At 49.3% G+C, this 23,928-nt stretch overlaps 1 protein-coding gene across 1 annotated transcript in view; it reads right to left on the bottom strand.

Moving 5' to 3' along the window:
• The window catches only part of LOC115095641 (tyrosine-protein phosphatase non-receptor type 20-like), a 154,503-nt gene that overhangs the window by 127,443 nt on the left and 3,132 nt on the right, over positions 1-23,928 (bottom strand). The window contains exons 3-6 of the mRNA XM_029609638.1: positions 10,019-10,126; positions 9,818-9,934; positions 8,844-9,091; positions 7,731-7,832 (exon numbers count right to left, since the gene is read on the bottom strand). Of these exons, the coding sequence (XP_029465498.1) occupies positions 7,731-7,832; positions 8,844-9,091; positions 9,818-9,875 (408 nt within the window). The 5' untranslated portion in view covers positions 9,876-9,934; positions 10,019-10,126. The remainder of the gene's footprint in view (positions 1-7,730; positions 7,833-8,843; positions 9,092-9,817; positions 9,935-10,018; positions 10,127-23,928) is intronic.

Below are 23,928 nucleotides of genomic sequence, written 5' to 3'. Positions count from 1 at the left end.
GCACCAGCAGGTGGAGACAGAGCAAGATTTGACAGGCTCTGCCATATATACCAGGGTGCCACCCACAGCCTGCCAGTATTACGTCATGTCAAAGCAGAATGATCCCCAACTGTCACTAACTATATACATGAAAATGAACCGGGAAACCCCTCAGGTCACTCCCCTCCAACTAGGATCCGACCCAACTAAACATAAGGAACAGATAAGATCAGCTCTACCGAGCCACTTAACACATGGCAAAAATTTTGGAACAGTGGACTCTCCGAACTTCACGCAGCAGTGGGAGGGACTCTGGACTGACCCTTGGTACTACAGGAACGAAAATTATTGAAGGTAAGACCTAATATTCTTTTCCCTGTACGTACCAGATCAATCCAGACTCCTGGGATGTACCAGAACTCAGCTACATAGGGAGGGAAATGGAGAGACCCGCTCTCAACACGCCTGCTTCGAAATTGCCCTCCCTGGAGTCCTGTACATCCAGACGATAGTGACGTGCAAACGTGTGCAACGACTTCCAAGTCGCTGCCTTACAGATCTCTAGAGGAGAGATCTGCTGACACTCCGCCCAGGAAGCCGCCTGAGAACGAGTGGAGTGCGCCTTCACTCCTAAGGGCAAAGGCCGACCAGTCAAGAGATACACCGCATTTATGGCCTCCTTCAACCAACGCGAGATGGTAGTCTTGGAAGCCATGTTACCCTTCTTGGGACCCTTCCACAATACAAAACGATGATTGGAAACCCGAAAACTATTAGTGATCTCCAGATAGTGGAGCAGGGCCCGCCTTACATCCAACTTCTTCAACTCTTTGGACAAGGAATCCGAGCTATCAAGATGCGAAAAGGACGGTAGCTCCACCGATTGGTTCAGGTGGAATGAGGAAACCACTTTAGGTAAGAATGAGGGAACCATCCGAAGGCTAACTCCGGAATCAGAGATACGCAAGAAGGGCTCCCTACATGACAAAGCCTGAAGCTCGGAAACCCTCCTGGCTGAAGTGATTGCCACCAAAAACATGACCTTCAGCGTAAGATCCTTCAGTGTAGCCCTCTTCAAGGGCCAAACGGAGGTGAGCCCAAAACTTGAGTACTACATTGAGGTTCCAGGAGGGACAAGGAGCCCGAAGGGGTGGAAGCAAATGTTTCGCCCCCTTCAAAAAACGGACAATATCAGGGTGAGAGGACAGCGTTCTCCCTTCCACTGTGCCCCGTAATCAACCGAGGGCTGCCACCTGAACACGCAATGAACTACAAGACAGTCCCTTGGCCAGACCATCCTTGAGGAAAGCTAGAATATCGGAAACGGCCACCCGGACAGGTGGGACCATCCGAGAAACACACCAGGACTCGAAAACTTTCCAGACCCTAATGTAGGAAATGGAGGTCGAGGTCTTACGCGACCGAAGGAGAGTAGACACCACCGCCTCCGAATAACCTTTGTCCCTCAAACGGCGCCTCTCAAAAGCCATGCCGCTAGACAGAAGCGATCTACCTGATCGAAACAGACCGGTCCCTGATGAAGCAGATTCGGTATTGCCGGGAGACGGAGTGGAGGTTCCGTGGCCAGATTGACGAGGTCTGCGAACCACGGCCATCGTGGCCATTCTGGGGCCACCAAGATAACTTCCGCAGGTGAGTCTCTATGCGACGGAGGACTTTTCCTACGAGAGGCCAGGGGGGAAAGACATACAGAAGGATTGAGGTCGGCCAGGTCAATGCCAATGCATCTACCCCTTCCGCTTCTGGCTCCCTGCGCCGAGAGAAGAAGCGTGGAGCCTTGGCGTTCTGAAAGGTTGCCATCAGGTCCATGGCTGGCTGCCCCCACTTGTCGCAGATGAGCTGGAAAACACTGTCCATCAGCTCCCATTCGCCGGGGTTGAGCTGATGTCTGCTCAGGAAATCCGCGTGAACGTTGTCTACCCCTGCAATATGGGACGCGGCTATGCTTAGGAGACGCCTTTCCACCCATTGGAAGAGAAGATGAGCCTCTAGGGCCACCGGACGACTCTGGGTCCCCCCCTGATGATTGATGTATGCCACAGTAGTCGCGTTGTTGGACAGGACCCTGACCGCTCTTCCCTGAACTAGGGGGAGGAAGACTCTCAGCGCCAGACGTACCGCCCTGGTTTCCAGGCGATTGATCGACCACCTTGATTCGGAGCGGGCCAGCGTCCCTGTGCTGACTGTCGCAGACACACCACCCCCCAGCCGGAGAGGCTCGCATCCGAGGGGAGGATCGTCCAATCCGGAGCTAGGATCGAAACCCCTTTGAGAAGATTGCCCGAGTGTAACCAGCATCCCAGACTGGCCCTCGCCAAAGCCATCAGGGGCAATGGAAGATGGAACTGCTCGGAAACTGGGTTCCAGTGGGAAAGTAATGCCGATTGTAAGGAACGCATATGCGCGAACGCCCACAGGACCAATTCCAGTGTGGATGCCATGGAACCAATCAATTGAAGATAGGCCCACACCGTTGGTGGCTGCATCTACAACAGGGCCGAGACCTGTCCCCGTAATTTGCGACAACGGGTTAGGGACAGGAAGACCTTGCCTTGCCGTGTGTAGAACAAAGCTCCCAAAAATTCCAGAGACTGAGAGGGATTGAGCTGACTCTTGGCTGTGTTCACCACCCAGCCGAGAGAGTGCAACAGCTGTAGTACCCGCTTGATCACAGAGTGACAGAGATCCTCGGATTTTGCTCAGATCAACCAATCGTCCAGGTATGGATGCACCAAAAGACCCTCTCGCCGTAACTGCGCCACCACTACCACCATAATCTTGGTGAAAGTCCTGGGGGCGGTCGCGAGTCCGAAGGGTAATGCCTGGAATTGAAAATGCTGTCCCAACACGAACAACCTGAGATATTTCTGGTGATTCTTGTGAATCCAGATGTGAAAGTATGCCTCCGTGAGGTCCAGTGAGGCCAGAAACTCTCCTGGTCTCACTGAAGCAATCATGGACCTCAGGGTCTCCATGCGAAAATGTGATAACCCCAGACATCGGTTGACCTCCTTCAGGTCGAGGATGGGCCAAAAAGAGCCTTCTTTCTTTGGAACGACAAAGTATATGGAGTAGTGTCCTTTTGTTGCTCCAAAACGGGAACCGGAAAATGTCCCCCAGGTTTCGCAAGCGGACCAACGTCTGGTAGACCGCTTCTCGCTTGTCTGCGTAGCCGCAAGAGGATGGGAAGAACCTCGGCCTGGGCTGCTGAGCAAAATCTAAAGCGTAGCCGTGTCTTATTACTGATAGTACCCACTGGTCTGTTGTGATCGCGGTCCAAGCCTCGTAAAAGAGGGATAGTCTGCACCCTACCCTCGGCACCGAGGAAAGGACCAGCAGGCCATCATTGAGTAGACTTACCGCCGGGGGTGGATGAGGTGGAGGAAGGTCTTCCAAATGCCGCCCCCGAAAGGGCTGAGGCTGCTGTCTAACTCCCCCTGAACGAAAGGAAGTCAAGGGTGTACTAGGTCGAGGGGCTCGTGACTTGCAGTTACTCCGAAAATGCGACCGAGACGAGAAGGACCCCTTGGATTGTGTCTGGTCCTCCGGCAGGCGATAGCCTTTATTCTCACCCAGTAACTATATCATGTCATCCAACTCCTTGCCGAAAAGCAGTTTTCCCTTAAAGGGTAAAGAGCCCAGGCGAGACTTGGCGGCTCCATCTGCTGACCAGTTGCGCAACCACAGGAGGTGTTGGGCTGAGACTGCGGACACCATGGATCACGCCGAAGTCCTAAGGAGGTCATGCAGCGCATCCGCGCTGTAAGAGACCACCGCCTCTAGACGCCCGGCCTGTCTGGCTTCTTCCTCTGACAGAGCCTCATTAGCAAGTAATTGTTGCACCCAATGCAGCCCTGCCCGCAGGGCAAAGTTACTACAGATCGCCGCTCGAACCCCCAGGGCGGATACCTCGAAAATCTTCTTCAATTGGATCTCCAATTTGCAATCCTGTAAATCCTTCAGTGCCATGGTGCCCGTGACCGGAATGGTCGTCCTCTTCGTCACCGCCAACACTGCCGCATCCACCTTCGGGACTCGCAATACTTCCAGAGCTTCCTCCGGAAAGGGATAAAGCTTATCCATGGCCTTCAAAACCTTCAGGTCTAGGTCTGGGGTATCCCATTCACGATACAGCAGGTCCATCGATGAGAAGTGGAAAGGGAAAGTGCTAGAGGGCCCTCTCAATCCCAGTAACACCTGATCCATCGAGCCCAGCTTAGCCTCCGCCGGAGGGGTATCAATCCCCAATTCCCCCAAGATGGCGGGAATAAGGGGGGGCAACTCATCCCGCCAGAAGAGACGTATCACCCGAGGGACATCCTCCTCTGCAGTCTGGCTCTGCCGTGTCGACCCCTGTGCTGGCCCACCATCTCCCTCTGCCCCCCTTGGGGGGAGGGGAGGGGGCCCCAGGATCTTCTGGGTCCGCCGAGTCATCGGAGGACTCCGTGTCCTCCCTGGGAGGAAGAGCCCGAAGGGGCTGCTTGGCTTTGGGGGCTCCCTCCTTCTCTGATCCTTGCCTAGGCTCCCCCGATGCAGGAGGGACCCCAGGGGGCCCCTGATGGGGAGAGCAATGCTTGCCAGCCTTACGGGCCTTAAAGGCCCTGTGCATAGCAAGAATGAACTCCGACAAGAAAGAGGAGGCGGAGTCTGAATCCGAGGAGGCCGTATCAGGCCCCTTCCCCCCCCTGCTGCCGCGACCGGGGACCCCGGCCACGAAAACGTAAGCTGTGGAGAGAGGGGGCAGGGAATTCCGGGCCTCCTCCGAGATCGGCACGACTGACTGGCTCACCGGCAAAATGGCGGCTTTTCCCGCACTTCAGGGTGCTGGCCCGGGAGGGAACTGGGGGCGCTCCCCGATCGTGATCTCAAGCGCACGCTGGCTAACTAAGATCCCCCAAACCGCCCCCGACGATCCCTCGCCTCCGGGGATGCAGGCTGAACAAAGCCCATCCTGCGAGAGGCGCGCGCTGGTGGAGCCGCAGGCCTTGCAGGCCGTGCCTTGTGGCATGTCGGCTCCCTGAGAAAAATGCGCGAAACTAAAAGAAACCACCGTGGGGGAACGGGAGGGAGGCAGGGAAGAGAAATAAATGGCGCCGCAAGAAGACCGGAGAGACAAAAAACTAAAGCTAACTTTTTTTTTTTTTTTTGTTTACTTGTACCTCCGGAGCTGTCCCTCACTGAGTGCTGGATCGGTCCTGCGGGGGAGAGTGAGCCGGGCTCCCCGGTATCACCCCTGCTGGGCTTAGTGAAGCAGAGTCCTCAATCCCTTAGCCCAGAAACCTGCTCTACCAGGGGGGATGGTCCCCTCAGGACCTAAACAACCCCCTGGGAACCAAGGACCTGGCTGCCTCAAGCCTGTTTCCTCTTCTTCAGTTGTTAATTTTTTTTTTTAAACCAACTTAAAAAAAAGGAGGAAAGCAAACAGGAACAACAATCCCCTGACTGCCTATCCTCCCTGATCTCTAAAAATTTAATGTGTCCAGGCTGTGGGATCTGCACCCAGACCAACTGCTGGAGACAGAGAAATACTGGCAGGCTGTGGGTGGCGTGGGTGGCACCCTGGTATATATGGCAGAGCCTGTCAAATCTTGGTCTGCCTCCACCTGCTGGTGCGGAGGCAAAACCCAACAGTCTGGACTGATCCGGTACGTTCAGGGAAAGGCTATCGGCACCATTTTGAATAGCTGGCAGCCGACGGCCCGAGTGCAGGAGGTCGCTCCCGGACCCCCGCGGGACCACCAGGGACTTTTGCAAGTCTTGTGGGGGTCAGGAGGGTCCCCCAAGACTTGCCAAAAGTCCCTGGTGGTCCCGCGGGCATCCACGAGCGATCTCCTGCACTCGGGGCGTCGGCTGCCAGTAATCAAAATGGCGCTGATAGCCTTTGCCCTTACTATATCACATGGGCTACCGGTGCCATTGGTCAGCCCCTGTCACATGGTAGGAGCACAAGATGGCGCCGGCCATCCATTGCTCTAATCATGTGACGGGGCTGACCAATGGCACCGGTAGCCCTTGTGACATAGTAAGGTCAAAGGCTATCGGCGCCATTTTAAATACCGGCAGCTGACAGCGTGAATGCAGGAGATGGCTCCCGGACCTCCCACTGGACCACCAGGGAGTTTTGGTAAATCTTGGGGGGGTCAAGAGGGTGGGGGGGTTTGTTTAAATTCGCTCCTTTAGACGGCAGGATAATTTGGTGAAGATTCATTGTATTCGTGGGGAATCGCGATACGTTTTGCTTCCCCACGAATACAACAAATATGGCCCTATACATTGCGGATTACCAATACGTTGGAAACAAATGCACACCCCTAGAAGGAAGCTGCTGGATAAAAAAGTAAGAGTATTCTAAGCCAACCCGTGAGTTCTTTCATAGGAAATAGAGTTCAGAAGGCACTGCATGGCTATACGATGCATTCTAAGGAAGAATTTAACCTGTGAATATTCTGAGCAGGCTCTACAGCTGTAGATATTGTGAAATGGCTTTATTGTTATGGGTAGTCTAATGAGGCTCGGAGTCTATAAATATTTTCAAGATGCTCATCAACTTTAGGCATCATGTGGAGACCAGATAGATACAAGTGTTCCGAGGAGCCCTGGGGACTATAGAATATCTGAGGAAGCTGGGGATATTTTGTGGAGGTTCCTCAGGTGATTCTGTGGGGAACACAATATAGCATTTGCATGCTTAAAACTGGGTTTTACATGTGTAAATGCACTTTACCCGTGTAAGTGGGCTTTTGGAAATTGCTACTATATATGCCATTGAATTGTCCATAGGATAGTCATGTGTAAGTGCACTTTACGTGCGTAAATGGATTTTAAAATTGCAATGATAGCATGTTACATTTACATATGTAGCTCCTTTTAAAATTACTTCCTTAATGTGTATGCTCCATCACCAGAGAACCACATACAACACTTGCAATTAAAATGTTAATTACGCAGACCTTCAGAAAAAAAAAGTATAGCACTTGCACCATATATTTGAAAGATAGCATACAAAACTAGTTTTCGGGATGAAACATATTTCATAGATGCCCCAGCACTTTGTATTCCTTACTGTATGCCGAAACATATGATACTCTTTGGATTTGTTTGGGCTTATGCATAACCTACAATAAACAATTTCAACTTTTAAGATGCAAAAAGACAGTAATCAGCATGACTGGGCATGCATGTATGGAAAAGAGGAATATAAATCAAAATAAATAAAGAAACAAGTGTAATGGTTCATAATTACCAAAAGTAATATTTACAGTAAGTTAAACTAAAAGTTAATCATATAGAATTATTTGCTCATTTTCATCTCTGAACTATGTTTATGGTACAATATTGCTAAATACAACATAAGAGTAATTTTCAAAGGGACTTCTGAAGATAAAAAAAAGTGTTTTACAAGCACAAATAGGCCTTTACAAAACTGCCTGCATGATATGCAGGTAAACATAAGTGAGTGGGTCATGTCCACACATAAGTGAACCCTCACTGGGCAAAAGCAATCCTGTGTGCAGAGTTGGGCAGGGATTTTGCATTTTCAAAGGAATGCTGATAAAATTTCCATTCAGCACTTTCCCTTTGAAAATTGGTGTACCTTATTCAGGCTGTTATAAATGTAAAATGTTCTCTTGATAAGACATTGGGGCATACAACCTGTTTGGAAACGGTATGTAGAGTAATGGTGCTATCACATGCAACTGATTATTTCTGAACTCAGCAGTAAAACTTACAGTCACACTAATTCCAAGACTTCCATCACTTTTAACCAGCTCCACACAATATTTGTCTCCTGATTTTATTTCTGATGCTGGTAATGAATGTGCAGGCTTATCCTGTTTCCAAAAATTGAAAAACAAATTTGATAAAAGCAGGAAATCCAATACAATACAAATGCAACAGACATTTTCTGTCTGTGGCTTGATTATGTGCCTGTTGAAGCAATGCATAACGTGACTTTGAAAATAGCAACCAAAGCAGTCAAATTTATAAAATCCCAGAATATATGATTTAATGTGATCTTTCATGTAACATTATCTAACTATATATTAACAAGGATCTCACCTATACTGTTAAGAACATGATCATCAGATATTTATAGATGCAGTACAAAAATGGTTCAGATATTTTCAGAAAGAGTACTTGACATTATCCCATAAGGTTCAGGAATCCCTGCCCTGGACCCAGGGAGGAGAGGAAAAGAAAAGACTCATGGGCAAGCTAGTCATCCCTGCCCTGGGGTCTGGAGGAGAGAGGGGAAGAGGCCAATGAAAGCAGGCTAAGGATCCCCTTCTCTGGGCCCATTGGAGTGGGGAGAAAAGAAGAGGCATGGAGGTCAGCTATCCCTTCTTTGAATTTTTGCAGGCTGCTTTGTGAGTTATGCAGTAGGATGACAAACTCTTCCCTCCGTAAAGCTGTCCTGAAGCAGAGTTATGTTCTTGCAGGGTTTGGGATCTGAACCCAATCACAGTTCTTATGCCAGTGGAGACTAGAAACACAGTTAAGACATGAGGGAATTGAGGAAAAAAAGAGTTGCTTTGCAGCTATGCCTTTTGGTTTATTACTAGAAAATCTCAGTGGAACCCCACTATGTTTGTGCTCTGGGATAGGGTAGAGGAAGTAGAGACCCTTATGATCTTGGTTAGCTGCTCACTGTTAGAAGAATTTAGCAGGAAGCAATATTAAATCCATAGATGCCAAACATGCAGGTTCTATGGTACCTTTGATTCTTATCTCCTACTAACAATTTGTTTGTAAGGCTGAGATGGGTCATGATTAGACCAGGAAGTAGGAGAAGAAGAAAACTAGAAGGAAAAACTAATCTGCAACAAAAACCCAGCACTTACCTTGGTATCTGTGTCATGAACTGATAAGAATGCAACTGGAGGACTTGATTTGGCCACTAGACTCATTGAAGGAACCTCCTCTAATTCATCTGTATTTACATTCTGTTTAAAATCGTGATGTATTTCTTTTTGTTTTGTATAAGATGTTTGACTGTTTCTTCTGCTTCCTGCAGTACAGATCTCTGAGCTGCAGTTTCTGGTTTGTATCTGCAACATTTTTCTGTCAACAAACGTTTTATCACATGTACCTTCAAAAAAGAACAAGAGAGAAAATAAACTGAATTGGAAATCAGATGGTTCCAGATTATAAGACAAACTGAACTACAGTCAGTCCCAGATTTTCCCCATTGTATATAGTATAATTAGCTCTGATTTTTCCTAAGATTTACCTCTCACTCATGATCTAATACTATCCAGTAATAGAAGCTCTGGCCTTCGGTTATCCTCATACCATATCCCTATATAAGAAACTGGGGAGATACACAGGAATGCATCATAATGAACAGAAAGATCAGTGTTGGCTAATTCGTACTAGTTTTAACCACCGTCCTACAGAAGAAATTGAATTAAATAACTAGAAAAAAATCAACAGTACTAACTCTAAACTGAATTTCTTCAGGAAAGGGGCCGGTGCTTCTATTAGGCAAACTAGGCAGTTGCCTAGAGCACCGGGGGGGGGCAAAATCCTACCAGTATCCCAGACAGTCGCTATGCCAGAGCCCACACTGTCAAAGAAGGGAATACTGCCATAGTTAGGAGTGAGCGCTGTGCTAGAACTGCCATTAATTGGTAAATAGGGGAGGTAAGGTGCATTATTGAAGGTTTGCCTAGGACACCAAATACCCTTGGACCAGCCCTGTTCAGGAAAGCAAGTCTTCAAATCACTAGTAAAAATGAAACTATATTTAAGCATTTTGCAGTATTCCTGCTTTACTATACCAAAAAACAATACACCGATAGGCTGCTTACTATACCTTTTGATTGAGATAAAATCAGTTGTACTTCCTCAGGAGAGTTCTGTAAGATTTTCATTGCAGCACTGAATGTGACTCCTTCCAGACTTACACTATTTAAGGATATTAGGCGTCCCCCTAGAAAAAAATCATTACCATATGGAGTAAAAATCTCAAGCTCAAGATTTCAACATGTCATTTTCTTAAATCCAAGATGATTACCTGGTTTTATCCGTCCTTCATTGTCTGCAGGCCCTCCCGGGATCACTGATGTTATAAAGATTCCAAGGTCTAATTTTCCCAGGTTTTCTCCTCCAGTGATCTTGAATCCTATAAAACAATAATGTCTGAAAGTACATATTTTACCATTTTACCTGTTAAGTGTTTCCCATAATTAGTCCTTGGGTATCTTTCGCTCTTGCTTCAGATTCTGCATAGCCATCACTTGTTTAGTAACTAGAAATCATTGTCAGGGAGATTCACTCGAAAGAGGCATAAGAACATAAGAAAATGCCATACTGGGTCAGACCAAGGGTCCATCAAGCCCAGCATCCTGTTTCCAACAGTGGCCAATCCAGGCTACAAGTACCTGACAAGTACCCAAAAACTAAGTCTATTTCATGTTACTGTTGCTATTTTATTTATTTATTTATTTATTTATTTATTTAAAGGTTTTTTTTATATACTGAGGCACGTTAGCAACATCACTTCGGTTCACATTGTAACATAACATAGCAACAAGCTTTACAATAATTTCATGTTTAACAGGGATTAGGCTAAAAGGGATAGGAGAAGTTAATGAAAAGGAAGAGATTCATATTTTTAACAAAGCAGATAATCAAAGCAGTCTAACTAATTACATGAGAAAAAGAATATTAATGCAAAAGGGTGGGGAGAGGGACGCCCAAGAAGGAGACGGAAGGGTAAGGGGCGGCATACCGGGGAGAAGGGACGCGGGAGGATGTAGGGAAGGGTGAAGTGAAAATATCCACTGCTAGTAATAGCAGTGGATATTTTCTAAGTCAACTTAATTAATAGCAGGTAATGGACTTTTCCTCCAAGAATTTATCCAATCCTTTTTTAAACACAGCTATACTAACTGCACTAACCACATCCTCTGGCAACAAATTCCAGAGTTTAATTGTGCACTGAGTGAAAAAAAACTTTCTCCGATTAATTTTAAATGTGCCACATGATAACTTCATGGAGTGCCCCCTAGTCTTTCTATTATCTGAAAGAGTAAATAATCAATTCACAGCTAACCTTTCTAGACCTCTCATGATTTTAAACACCTCTGTCATATCCCCCCAGCCATATCTTCTCCAAGCTGAAAAGTCCTAACCTCTTTAGTCTTTCCTCATAGGGGAACTGTTCCATTCCCCTTATCATTTTGGTAGCCCTTCTCTGTACCTTTTCCATCGCAACTATATCTTTTTTGAGATGCGGCGACCAGAATTGTACACAGTATTCAAGGTACGGTCTCACCATGGAGCGATACAGAAGTAATATGACATTTTCTGTTTTATTCACCATTCCCTTTCTAATAATTCCCAACATTCTGTTTGCTTTTTTGACTGCCGCAGTACACTAAACCGATGATTTCAATGTGTTATCCACTATGACGCCTAGATCACTTTCTTGGGTGGTAGCACCTGATATGGAACCTAACATTGTGTAACTATAACATGGGTTATTTTTCCCTATATGCATCACCTTGCACTTATCCACATTAAATTTCATCTGCCATTTCGATGCCCAATTTTCCAGTCTCACAAGCTCTTCCTGCAATTTATCACAATCTGCTTGTGATTTAACTAGGGATGTGAATCGTGTCCTCGATCGTCTTAACGATCGATTTCGGCTGGGAGGGGGAGGGAATCGTATTGTTGCCGTTTGGGGGGGTAAAATATCGTGAAAAATCGTGAAAAATCGTGAAAAATCTAAAAATCTAAAAATCGCAAAACCGGCACATTAAAACCCCCTAAAACCCACCCCCGACCCTTTAAATTAAATCCCCCCCCTCCCGAACCCCCCCCCAAATGAGTTAAATAACATGCGGGTCCAGTGGCGGTCCGGAACGGCAGCGGTCCGGAACGGGCTCCTGCTCCTGAATCTTGTTGTCTTCAGCCGGCGCCATTTTCCAAAATGGCGCCGAAAAATGGCGGCGGCCATAGACGAACACGATTGGACGGCAGGAGGTCCTTCCGGACCCCCGCTGGACTTTTGGCAAGTCTCGTGGGGGTCAGGAGGCCCCCCACAAGCTGGCCAAAAGTTCCTGGAGGTCCAGCGGGGGTCAGGGAGCGATTTCCCGCCGCGAATCGTTTTCCTACGGAAAATGGCGCCGGCAGGAGATCGACTGCAGGAGGTCGTTCAGCGAGGGTTCCGGCGCCTCGCTGAACGACCTCCTGCAGTCGATCTCCTGCCGGCGCCATTTTCCGTAGGAAAACGATTCGCGGCGGGAAATCGCTCCCTGACCCCCGCTGGACCTCCAGGAACTTTTGGCCAGCTTGTGGGGGGCCTCCTGACCCCCACGAGACTTGCCAAAAGTCCAGCGGGGGTCCGGAAGGACCTCCTGCCGTCCAATCGTGTTCGTCTATGGCCGCCGCCATTTTTCGGCGCCATTTTGGAAAATGGCGCCGGCTGAAGACAACAAGATTCAGGAGCAGGAGCCCGTTCCGGACCGCTGCCGTTCCGGACCGCCGCTGGACCCGCAGGTTATTTAACTCATTTGGGGGGGGTTCGGGAGGGGGGGGGATTTAATTTAAAGGGTCGGGGGTGGGTTTTAGGGGGTTTTAGTGTGCCGGCTCACGATTCTAACGATTTATAACGATAAATCGTTAGAATCTCTATTGTATTGTGTTCCATAACGGTTTAAGACGATATTAAAATTATCGGACGATAATTTTAATCGTCCTAAAACGATTCACATCCCTAGATTTAACTACTCTGAACAATTTTGTATCATCTGCAAATTTGATTACCTCACTCGTCGTATTTCTTTCCAGATCATTTATAAATATATTTAAAAGTAAGGGTCCCAATACACATCCCTGAGGAACTCCACTGCCCACGCCCTTCCACTGAGAAAATGGTCCATTTAATCCTACTTCTGTTTCCTGTCTTTTAGCCAGTTTGTAATCCACGAAAGGACATCGCCACCTATCCCATGACTTTTTACTTTTCCTAGAAGCCTCTCATGAGGAATTTTGTCAAACGCCTTCTGAAAAATCAAGTACACTATATCTACCAGTTCACCTTTATCCACATGTTTATTAAGTGAAGCAGATTTGTAAGGCAAGACTTGCCTTGGATAAAGCCATGCTGACTTTGTTCCATTAAACCATGTCTTTCTATATGTTCTGTGATTTTGATATTTAGAACACTTTCCACTATTTTTCCTGGCACTGAAGTCAGGCTAACTGGTCTGTAGTTTCCTGGATCGCCCCTGGAGCCCTTTTTAAATATTGGGGTTACATTAGGGGTGTGCATTCGTTTTCGCCGTATTGGCGATCCACAACGTATACTGCACTATTCGTAGTATTCGTGGGGAAGCGAAACGTATAGCGATTCCCCACGAATACACGAATATTCGCCGAATTATACGGCCACCTAAATAAAAATTTAAACAAACCCCCCACCCTCCTGAACCCCCCCAAGACTTACCAAAACTCCTTGGTGGTCCAGCGGGGGGTCCGGGAGCCATCCCCTGCACTCACACCCTCAGTGCCGGTTTCATCACGGGCCGATAGCCTTTGTCACAGGGGCTACCGGTGCCATTGGTCAGCCCCTGTCACATGGCCATCGGCGCCATCTTGTGCTCCTACCATGTGACAGGGGCTGACCAATGGCACCGGTAGCCCCTGTGACATAGTATGGGCAAAGGCTATCGGTGCCATTTTGAGTACTGGCATAGGACGGCCGGAGTGCAGGAGGTCGCTCCGGGACCCCCGTTGGACCCCCAGGGACTTTTGGCCAGCTTGGGGGGGCCTCCTGACCCCCACAAGACGCCAAAAGTCCAGCGGGATTCCGGGAGTGACATCCTGCACGCCGGCAGTCCGATGCCAATATTCAAAATGGCGCCGATCGCCTTTGCCCTCTCTATGTCACAGGTACCGAAGGTCGGCCCCTGTGACATAGGGAGGGCAAAGGCGATCGGCGCCATTTTGAATATTGGCATCGGACTGCCGGCATGCAGGAGGTCGCTCCCGGACCCCCGCTGTACTTTTGGCAAGTCTTGTGGTGGTCAGGAGGGCCCCCAAGCTGGCCAAAAGTCCCTGGGGGTCCAACGGGGGTCCCGGAGCGACCTCCTGCACTCCGGCCGTCCGATGCCAGTACTCAAAATGGCACTGATAGCCTTTGCCCATACTATGTCACAGGGGCTACCGGTGCCATTGGTCAGCCCCTGTCACATGGTAGGAGCGCAAGATGGCCCCTGTCACATGGTAGGACATCAGGCTATCGGCGCCCTGATGAAACCGGCACAGAGGGTGTGAGAGTGCAGGGGATGGCTTCCGGACTCCCCGCTGGACCACCAGGGAGTTTTGGTTAGTCTTGGGGGGGTCAGGAGGGTGGGGGGTTGTAGTAAATTTTAATTGTAGTCGGGACACAAATAGAATTCGCCGTATTAACGCATCGGGGCGCCATACAGCCGAATGCAACGCATTTGCTCCCCGACGAATCCGAATGACGAATGCAACGTATGGCGTCCCTCTGCACATCCCTAGGTTACATTAGCTATCCTCCAGTCTTCAGGTACAATGGATGATTTTAATGATAGCTTACAAATTTTTACTAATAGGTCTGAAATTTCATTTTTTTAGTTCCTTCAGAACCCTCGGCTGTATACCATTCGGTCCAGGTGATTTACTACTCTTTAGTTTTTCAATCAGGCCTACCACATCTTCTAGGTTCACCGTGATTTGCTTCAGTCCATCTGAATCATTACCCATGAAAACCTTCTCCGGAACGGGTATCTCCCCAACATCCTCTTCAGTAAACCCCGAAGCAAAGAAATCATTTAATCTTTCCACGTTGGCCTTATCTTCTCTAAGTGCCCCTTTAACCCCTCAATCATCTAACAGTCCAACTGACTCCCTCACAAGCTTTCTGCTTCGGATATATTTTAAAAAGTTTTTACTGTGAGTTTTTCCCTCTATGGCCAACTTCTTTTCAAATTCTCTCTTAGCCTGTCTTATCAATGTCTTACATTTAACTTGCCAACGCTTATGCATTATCCTATTTTCTTCTGTTGCATCCTTCTTCCAATTTTTGAATGAAGATCTTTTGGCTAAAATAGCTTCTTTCACCTCCCCTTTTAACCATGCCAGTTTGCCTTCTTTCCACCTTTTTTAATGTGTGGAATACATCTGGACTGTGCTTCTAGAATGGTATTTTTTTAACAATGACCACGCCTCTTGCACACTTTTTACCTTTGTAGCTGTTCCTTTCAGTTTTTTCTAACAATTTTTCTCATTTTCTCAAAATTTCCTTTTTGAAAGTTTAGCACGAGAGCCGTGGATTTATTTACTGTCTCCCTTCCAGTCATTAATTCAAATTTGATCATATTATGATCAATATTGCCAAGCGGCCCCACCACCGTTACCTCTCTCACAAAATCTTGTGCTCCACTGAGAATTAGATCTAAAATTGCTCCCTGTCTTGTCGGTTCCTGAACCAATTGCTCCATTAAAATGTCATTTATTCCATCCAGGAACTTTATATCTCTAGCATGTACCGATGATACATTTACCCAGTCAATATTGGGGTAATTGAAGTCTACAGCTTAATCAAAGGGTGTCAGTGGTTAACCACAATAGTTAAATCACAAACGAACAAAGTGGAAACCAAAATGATATATTAATCTTAGCCTTGAGGGTGTCAGCAAGCTTGAAGTGTGTAACTTCCACAGTAACCAGGTGGACGGTATATTCTGTAATAACTCTCACTAGGACGAAGCAATCTGAATTAGACAACATGCAATGTGCTCCTCAGTATATGGAGCTTTGAACAAGCCGGGATGCCCCCACGTCTGAGCGATGAGGTAGGCGTCAGACAGCTGTCACGATGTTTAACCTCTGTTTGCGAGATGGAGCATCGTGTCACACATCGACAAAGAGCATAGCAGAAATTGAGTCTTTTTTCAGCAACAGGGTAATTTCAAAGGAGCTTTGGCTACCACGGTTGCCAGATCTGACACCACCACACTTCTTCCTTTGGGATATGCTCAAAGGAAAACTCTATCGGAACATGCCTCGCACTGTGGAAGATTTGAAGGAAAATATCCAACATGAAATTGCTGCTATTCCCCATGAAATGCTTGCAGACGTGTTCAGGAACATGGAGCACCACGTTGAAATGGGTCTGGTGGAAAACAGCAATCACTTCTAGCTTTGCATGTAATGCAAAAGATTACACATATGTCAAGGTATGCAGCATATTTTTTTGGTTCCAATTGCTTCATCCTAACGTAAGTTACAACAGAATATTTGGGGCCTCTTTCGAGTGAATCTCCCTGTATTTGGACGTGCCGTGCTTTGAGTTCAAATGAATTTTTGTGCCATGGTGCTTAGTGAACATCTCTCCTCGGTAAGCTAACATGAGATCCCTACTTATGGAGACCTATGTACTAAATGCACACTGACAGGGTAATTTTCAAAGTAAAATGTAAATGTACTTGTAACATATTATCACACCAGTTTTCAAAAGCCCATTTACCTGCATTAAGTGTTGCGGTTCTGGCCGCGAGCGCCACGACCAGACCCTTACCTCCGTGCTCCTGAACCTACTCCCGCTTCTGGAGGCCTAGTTTGCACCCTGTTCGGTGGCGTCCCCGTGGGGGCCGCATCGCCGGGAAGCTTCCCATGGATGCCCTGCTTCTAGGCATGCGCGCGTGCCACTTGGACGCTTTTCTAGGCCGTTTCCCGCCAGCGGTGACTCCGCCCAGTTCCTGACGTCAGATGCCGCGGCCTTGATAAGCCGGCCGCGGACACTCAGTCTTTGCCTTGCAACGGGTTTACCTCCTGGTTCCCTGTTGCGGTGTGCCCCGGAGTGAGCTGCCTTGCTGCTCGCTCCATTCCTGATTGCCCGCTACAGTACCTGTTTGGTTCCTGCTTGCCTGCTACAGTACCTGCTTGGTTCCTGCTTGCCTGCTATAGTTCCTGCCTGGTTCCAGAACCTGAGTCTTGCTACAGTTTCTGCCTGGTTCCAGTACCCGAGTTCTGCTACAGTTCCTGCCTGGTTCCAGTACCCGAGCCCTGCTACAGTTCCTGCCTGGTTCCAGAACCCGAGTCCTCTTACAGTACTTATCCACTGTCCTAGTCTGGTTCCAGTTCCCAGTCCTGATCAACATCTCGCCTAAGTCCAAGCGGCCGGGCCCCTACGGGCTCCTCCCGGGGGCTTCGGCTCACAAGGGTGAAGCCGCCTAAGTCCCAGTGGTTGAGCTCCTACGGGCTCCTCCCGGGGGAATACCAGCTTCCAGGGTGAAGAGCACCTCTACGTCCTGCCTGAACATCTGCCTCCCTGCCTGCCACATACTAGAGACTAGGGATGTGAATCGTTTTAGGATGATTAAAATTATCGTCCGATAATTTTAATATCGTCTTAAACCGTTATGGAACACAATACAATAGAGATTCTAACGATTTATCGTTATAAATCGTTAGAATCGTGAGCCGGCACACTAAAACCCCCTAAAACCCACCCCCGACCCTTTAAATTAAATCCCCCACCCTCCCGAACCCCCCCCAAATGACTTAAATAACCTGCGGGTCCAGCGGCGGTCCGGAACGGCAGCGGTCCGGAACGGGCTCCTGCTCCTGAATCTTGTTGTCTTCAAATGGCGCCGAAAAATGGCGGCGGCCATAGACGAACACGATTGGACGGCAGGAGGTCCTTCCGGACCCCCGCTGGACTTTTGGCAAGTCTCGTGGGGGTCAGGAGGCCCCCCACAAGCTGGCCAAAAGTTCCTGGAGGTCCAGCGGGGGTCAGGGAGCGATTTCCCGCCGCGAATCGTTTTCGTACGGAAAATGGCGCCGGCAGGAGATCGACTGCAGGAGGTTGTTCAGCGAGGCGCTGGAACCCTCGCTGAACGACCTCCTGCAGTCGATCTCCTGCCGGCGCCATTTTCCGTACGGAAACGATTCGCGGCAGGAAATCGCTCCCTGACCCCCGCTGGACCTCCAGGAACTTTTGGCCAGCTTGTGGAGGGCCTCCTGACCCCCACGAGACTTGCCAAAAGTCCAGCGGGGGTCCGGAAGGACCTCCTGCCGTCCAATCGTGTTCGTCTATGGCCGCCGCCATTTTTCGGCGCCATTTTGGAAAATGGCGCCGGCTGAAGACAACAAGATTCAGGAGCAGGAGCCCGTTCCGGACCGCTGCCGTTCCGGACCGCCGCTGGACCCGCAGGTTATTTAAGTCATTTGGGGGGGGTTCGGGAGGGTGGGGGATTTAATTTAAAGGGTCGGGGGTGGGTTTTAGGGGGTTTTAATGTGCCGGTTTTGCGATTTTTCGATTTTTAGATTTTTCACGATTTTTCACGATTTTTCACGATATTTTACCCCCCCCAAACGGCAACAATACGATTCCCTCCCCCTCCCAGCCGAAATCGATCGTTAAGACGATCGAGGACACGATTCACATCCCTACTAGAGACATTGACCACCTTTCCCAGTCTCCTGCAGGTCGGCCCAAGGGTCCACTAAACTGAGACTTCCATAACAGATTGCAAGGCCATGGACTCGGCGAATGTGCCTGTCCCCTTGGACCTGCCAGGGTTGGCCCAGCAGCTGCAGTATCAACAATAGTACCTCGAGGTCCTTACTGGTTCGGTAGGGGAGTTATCGGCCCGATTGGATGCCAGGGCCTTGTCTGCCCCAGAACCAGCACCTGAGGGTCAAGACTCTTCAGTGACTCAGCTGCCGGCACCCTCTCGTTAGCTGGTGATTTAAGGACCTGCCGCGGCTTTCTGAACCAATGTTTTATACGGTTCTCTCTGTTGCCCCGGCAGTTCCCCTCGGATGTGGTGAAAGTGGCATATATCCTGTCCCTGCTTGATGGGAAAGCCTTAATATGGGCTTCTCCCCTTTGGGAAAATAATGATTCCTCGCTAACGAACTTACAACAGTTCATCTCGAACTTTCGACAGGCCTTTGATGAGCCCGCCCGAGTAGCCTCGGCTACCTCTGATCTGCTGCAACTCCGTCAGGGGGCTCGCTCCTTGACAGATTATGCTATGGAATTCCGGACTTTAGCCCAGGAAGTAGGTTGGCAGGATGGTAGTCTTAAGGCCATCTTTTTAGAGGGCCTCTCCGGACGCATAAAGGATGAGATTGCTGCTCGAGATCTGCCGGAGGACCTCAACACTGCTCGCATTGACCGCCGCCTACAACAACGGGCCAAAGAGCAGCGCTCCTCTCGCCACAGTCCTGCTGCTGTGTCGGCGAGACCTGTGCCTTCTCCCAAGACTTCTCGTCCAGATGCTCCCACCTGCGAACCCATGCAGCTGGGTCGGGCCCCGCTCTCTGTTGAAGAGAGGCAATGTCGCCATTCGTTGAAGTTGTGCTTGTATTGTGGTCAGAAGGGCCACTTCTTGGCACGCTGCCAGGAGTGTGCGGAAAACGCCAAAGCCTAGGAGGTTAGAGGAGCTCCTCCTAGGCTGTGCTACAGCTCCTCAATGTACTGTGCCTGTTACCCTGGAATACCCTGGAAGGTCCATTGAAACGATTGCGTTCCTGGATTCTGGAGCCAGAGGTAATTTCATCCTTCCGCAGCATCGTCCGTATGATTGTGCTATAGACCTGTTACCTGGTACTATGCCCCCTCGAGGAAGGGTGTATCCCTTATCATTACCGGAAACCCGGGCCATGTCCGAGTATATTTCAGAGAATTTGGCTAAGGGGTTTATTCGCCCGTCCAAGTCGCCTGCAGGGGCAGGCTTCTTCTTTGTCAGCAAGGACGGCTCGCTGAGACCATGTATAGACTATTGAGGCCTAAATTCCATTACTAAGCAAGACCGTTATCCACTCCCATTAATCCCGGAGCTCCTCGATAGGCTCCAGGGAGCGAAGATTTTCACAAAGTTGGACTTACAAGGTGCTTACAACTTAGTCAGAATTCATCCCGGAGACGAGTGGAAAACCACTTTTAATACAGAAATGGGCATAACAAGTATCTTGTGATGCCTTTCGGCTTATGTAATGCCCCAGCGATGTTCCAGCACCTTATGAATGAGGTGTTACGGGACCTTCTGACCACCTGCGCATTTGTTTACCTCGATGATGTGCTAGTCTACTCCCAGGACCTGCCTTCACACCATCAGCATGTCCGTCAAGTGCTCCAAATACTCAGGGAGCATGGTCTGTATGCAAAACTGGAAAAATGTAGTTTTGAGAAGACGTCCCTGCCGTTCCTGGGCTACATAATCTCTGCAACAGGCTTTCAAATGGATCCTGAGAAAGTAGTGGCAATTAAGAATTGGCCCCGGCCAAAGGGCCTTAAAGCGTTGCAACGCTTCCTGGGTTTTTCCAATTTCTACCGTCACTTTATTCCTAAGTATTCCCGTATTGTGGCCCCCGTTGACTGCCCTCACCCGAAAGGGGGACAACGTGGTGGATTGGCCAGCTCCCGCCTGCCAAGCCTTCGAGGCCCTTAAGGAAGCGTTCTTGTTAGACACTTGCCTTCGTCACCCGGATCCCAGCTGGCCCTTTGTGGTGGAAGTGGATTCCTCCAATGTGGCCATGGGGGCCGTGCTGAGCCAGTACTCTGATTCTGGACAATTGTTACCCTGTTCATATTTCTCGAAGAAATTCTCCCCGGCAGAGAGCAACTACTGTGTCGGTGATAAAGAGTTGCTAGCCGTGAAACTTGCCCTGGAGGAATGGAGACAGTGGTTTGAGGGAGCCAACCATCCGGTTACGATTTACACCGATCAACTTAGCATTCTTGAAGCAAGCCCAATGCCTGAACCCAAGGCAAGCCTGGTGGTTGCTGTTTTTTGATCGGTTCGACTTTACCTTACGCTATCGACCCAGCTCTAAGAATGTTTGAGCTGACGCGGTCTCGCGCTCCTCTGAGGTCAAAAAGACTCTTGACACTCCTCAGTATATTTTGGATCCTGTGAAAGTGAGCCTTGCAGCAAACTTGGTGTCCTCCCAAGGGAAGACCGTCGTTCCACGTCGCTCCCGGAGAGCAGTTCTCACTTGGGTCCATGACTCCCTCACTGGGGGCGATGCTGGCTGTAAAGGGACCTTAGACTTGTTGAACCGATTCTACTGGTGGCCAACAGTGACACAGGACGCCCAAGCTTTTGTGGGCTCTTGCCCTACCTGCGCCATTCAAAAGCCGCTAATCGGGAGGCCCAGGGACCTGTTGCAACCATTGCCCATCCCAGGGGAGCCTTGGACACACATCTCCACTGACTTTGTCGTGGATCTTCCCATCTCGGGAGGTAATTCGGTCATTTGGATGACCGTAGACCGATTCTCCAAGATGGCGCACTTTGTCCCCTTGCCAAAGTTGCCTTCTGCACCTGACCTGGCTAACCTCTTCACTCAGCATATTTTCCAACGTCACGGTCTCCCGCAGGATATAGTCTCCGATCGAGGACCACAGTTTACTGCTCAATACTGGAAAGCACTTTGCAAACGCTTCAATGTGCAACTTAGTCTTTCGTCTGCGTTCCATCCCCAGAGTAATGGGCAAACGGAATGGACTAACCGAACCTTGAAGACTTTTCTCCGTTCGTTCGTGAATGAACGACAAGATAATTGGCCCAAGCTACTCCCGTGGGCGGAGTTCTCGTATAATAATCACACGCATGCTGCTACTGGAAGTTCGCCTTTCCTCGTCGTCTATGGGAAGCAACTTCGACCGCCCTTGACTTCACCTGAACCTAATACACTCCCGGCAGTGCAACTTTCAGCTTCTTTCTTCTTATTCTATTCTATTTTATTTTTTATAGGCAATCCCCACTAGAGAGTTGAATGTTCACCATCTGCTGGAGATGGAGAATACTGACAGGCTGCTGTTGGGGCAGGGCTATATGTCGGTGACGTCAGCGAGTCAGTTATCTCTGTCTCCATCTGCTGATAGAAGTGCTTAACCCACACTGGTGTGGAATGGCCTGCCTGAGTGCAGAGGCCTTCACACTGAACTCCCCTCATGTCTTCCAGACCACTCACCCAGTCAACTTTTCACTTCCAAGTTGTTTATGATCACTTACATCTGATATTGAACAGAAGTAAATATGCACAAATAAAAAAACTGATGCGCACCACGTTGGCAGGTTTTAAAGTAGCAACTTACATGCGTACATGTTGGCCCCCTCCCCAGAATGCACCTGCCCAGGTCCTGGTCTGCCCCTTATTTTCCCACACAAATTTACTCATGGTCCCTGTGATACACACACATATGTTGCAGTTTTTAAAATAGCACTTACTCACACATGTGCTGTTTTTGCACGCAGCTTTTTAAAATTTACCTTAGTGCAGGTAAATGGGCTTTTGAAAATTGCTACGATAATATGTTACAGTTAAATTTATGTTTTCCTTTGAAAATTACCCGATATGATCATAAGGATCCCATGTTAGTGCACATGTTTTGGTGCATACCCTGGAAGGGCAATTTTCTAAAGATGTCTACTCGGGTAAATTGGTTGTTAGAAAATTGTTCATGTGCAGGGATCAACAAGACATGCAGTTTTGCCAGTATTCAGGATAGACATTCCTGGGAACGTGCTTATGTCATGGAGGAAATAATGGGCCAGATTTTCAAAGGGGTACGTGTGTAAGATATGCGTGTACCCCCCCGAAAACCTGGCCGAAGTACCCCCTGCGCGCGCCAAGCCTATGTTAAGTAGGCTCGGCGGCACGCACAAGCCCCGGGACGCGCGTAAGTCCCGGGGCTTTCCTGGGGGGGGGGGGGGGGGTATCGCAGCAGCGCATCATTTGGGGGCGGGGTCGCGGGCGTGGTTATGGCCCGGGGGCATTTTGGGGGCGTGGCCGAGGCCTCTGAAATGGATCTCGGGCCTGGGAATTGCGCGCCGGCGGCCGGCCCGGTGCACACAAGTTACGCCTGCTTCGGGCAGGCGTAACTTGTACAACAAGAGGTGGGGGGGGGGGGTTTAGATAGGGCTGAGGGTGTGGGTTAGGTAGGGGAAGGGAGGGGAAGGTGGGGGGAGGCGGAAGGTAAATTCCCTCCGAGACCGCTCTGATTTCGGAGCGGCCTCAGAGAGAACGGAGGCAGGCTGCGCGGCTCGGCACACGCAGGCTGCCGATTTTGGGCAGCCTTGCACGCGCCGACCCCGGATTTTAATGGATACGCGCGTATCTATTAAAATCCCGCGTATTCTTGTTTGCGCCTGGTACCCGAACAAAAGTACGCGCGGGGCGCAGATTTATAAAATCTACCCCAATGTATCTAGGTTTAATTTTCAAATCGATGCATGTCATTTTTCAAGGATAAAATAAGTACCTGCAGAAAATGGGTGCAAATATCTGCGGGTACTTTTTCCTATGGCAATTTTCAAAGGAACGTATGTTCATACTTTTCTTTTACAAAACTGATGCAATCTCGTGGGAAAAAGTACCAACAGACTTTAAACCATCGTGGGAAGTTTTGAAAATTGCTCCCTAAACTTTATTTAGCATGGAATGTGCAAACACAGTTATACACAGTGGGGTAGATTTTCAAAGGGTTACACACGTACATTACGTGTGTAACCCCCGAATACCTACCCCAAACCCCCCTGCACGCACCGAGCCTATCTTGCATAGGCTTCCAGCGCGCGCAAAGTCCCGGGACGCGCGTAAGTCCCGGGGCTTTCCTGGGGGGGGGGGGCATGTCAGGGGGGCGTGTCGCGACCGGCACGTTATCTGGGGGCGTGTTGGGGAGGCATGACGTGGCCGGCGCGTCATCCGGGGGCATTTCGGGGGCATGGCCGCGGCCTCCGGACCAGCCCCCGGACCGGAATAAGGTGTGCGGCAGCCCGCCCGGCGCACGCAAAGTTATGCCTGCCTCGAGCGTAACTTGTTCAACAAAGGTAGGGGGGTTAGATAGGGCTGGGGGGGTGGGTTAAGTACGGGAAGGGGGGTGAAGGTGCGGGGGGGGATGCGGGGGGGGATGCGGGGGGGGGGGTG

Source organism: Rhinatrema bivittatum, chromosome 7, assembly GCF_901001135.1.
Source record: "Rhinatrema bivittatum chromosome 7, aRhiBiv1.1, whole genome shotgun sequence".
NCBI classification, from domain to species: domain Eukaryota; kingdom Metazoa; phylum Chordata; class Amphibia; order Gymnophiona; family Rhinatrematidae; genus Rhinatrema; species Rhinatrema bivittatum.
Note: the sequence above shows the minus strand (reverse complement) of the source record. Positions and strands in the feature narration are given on the sequence as shown.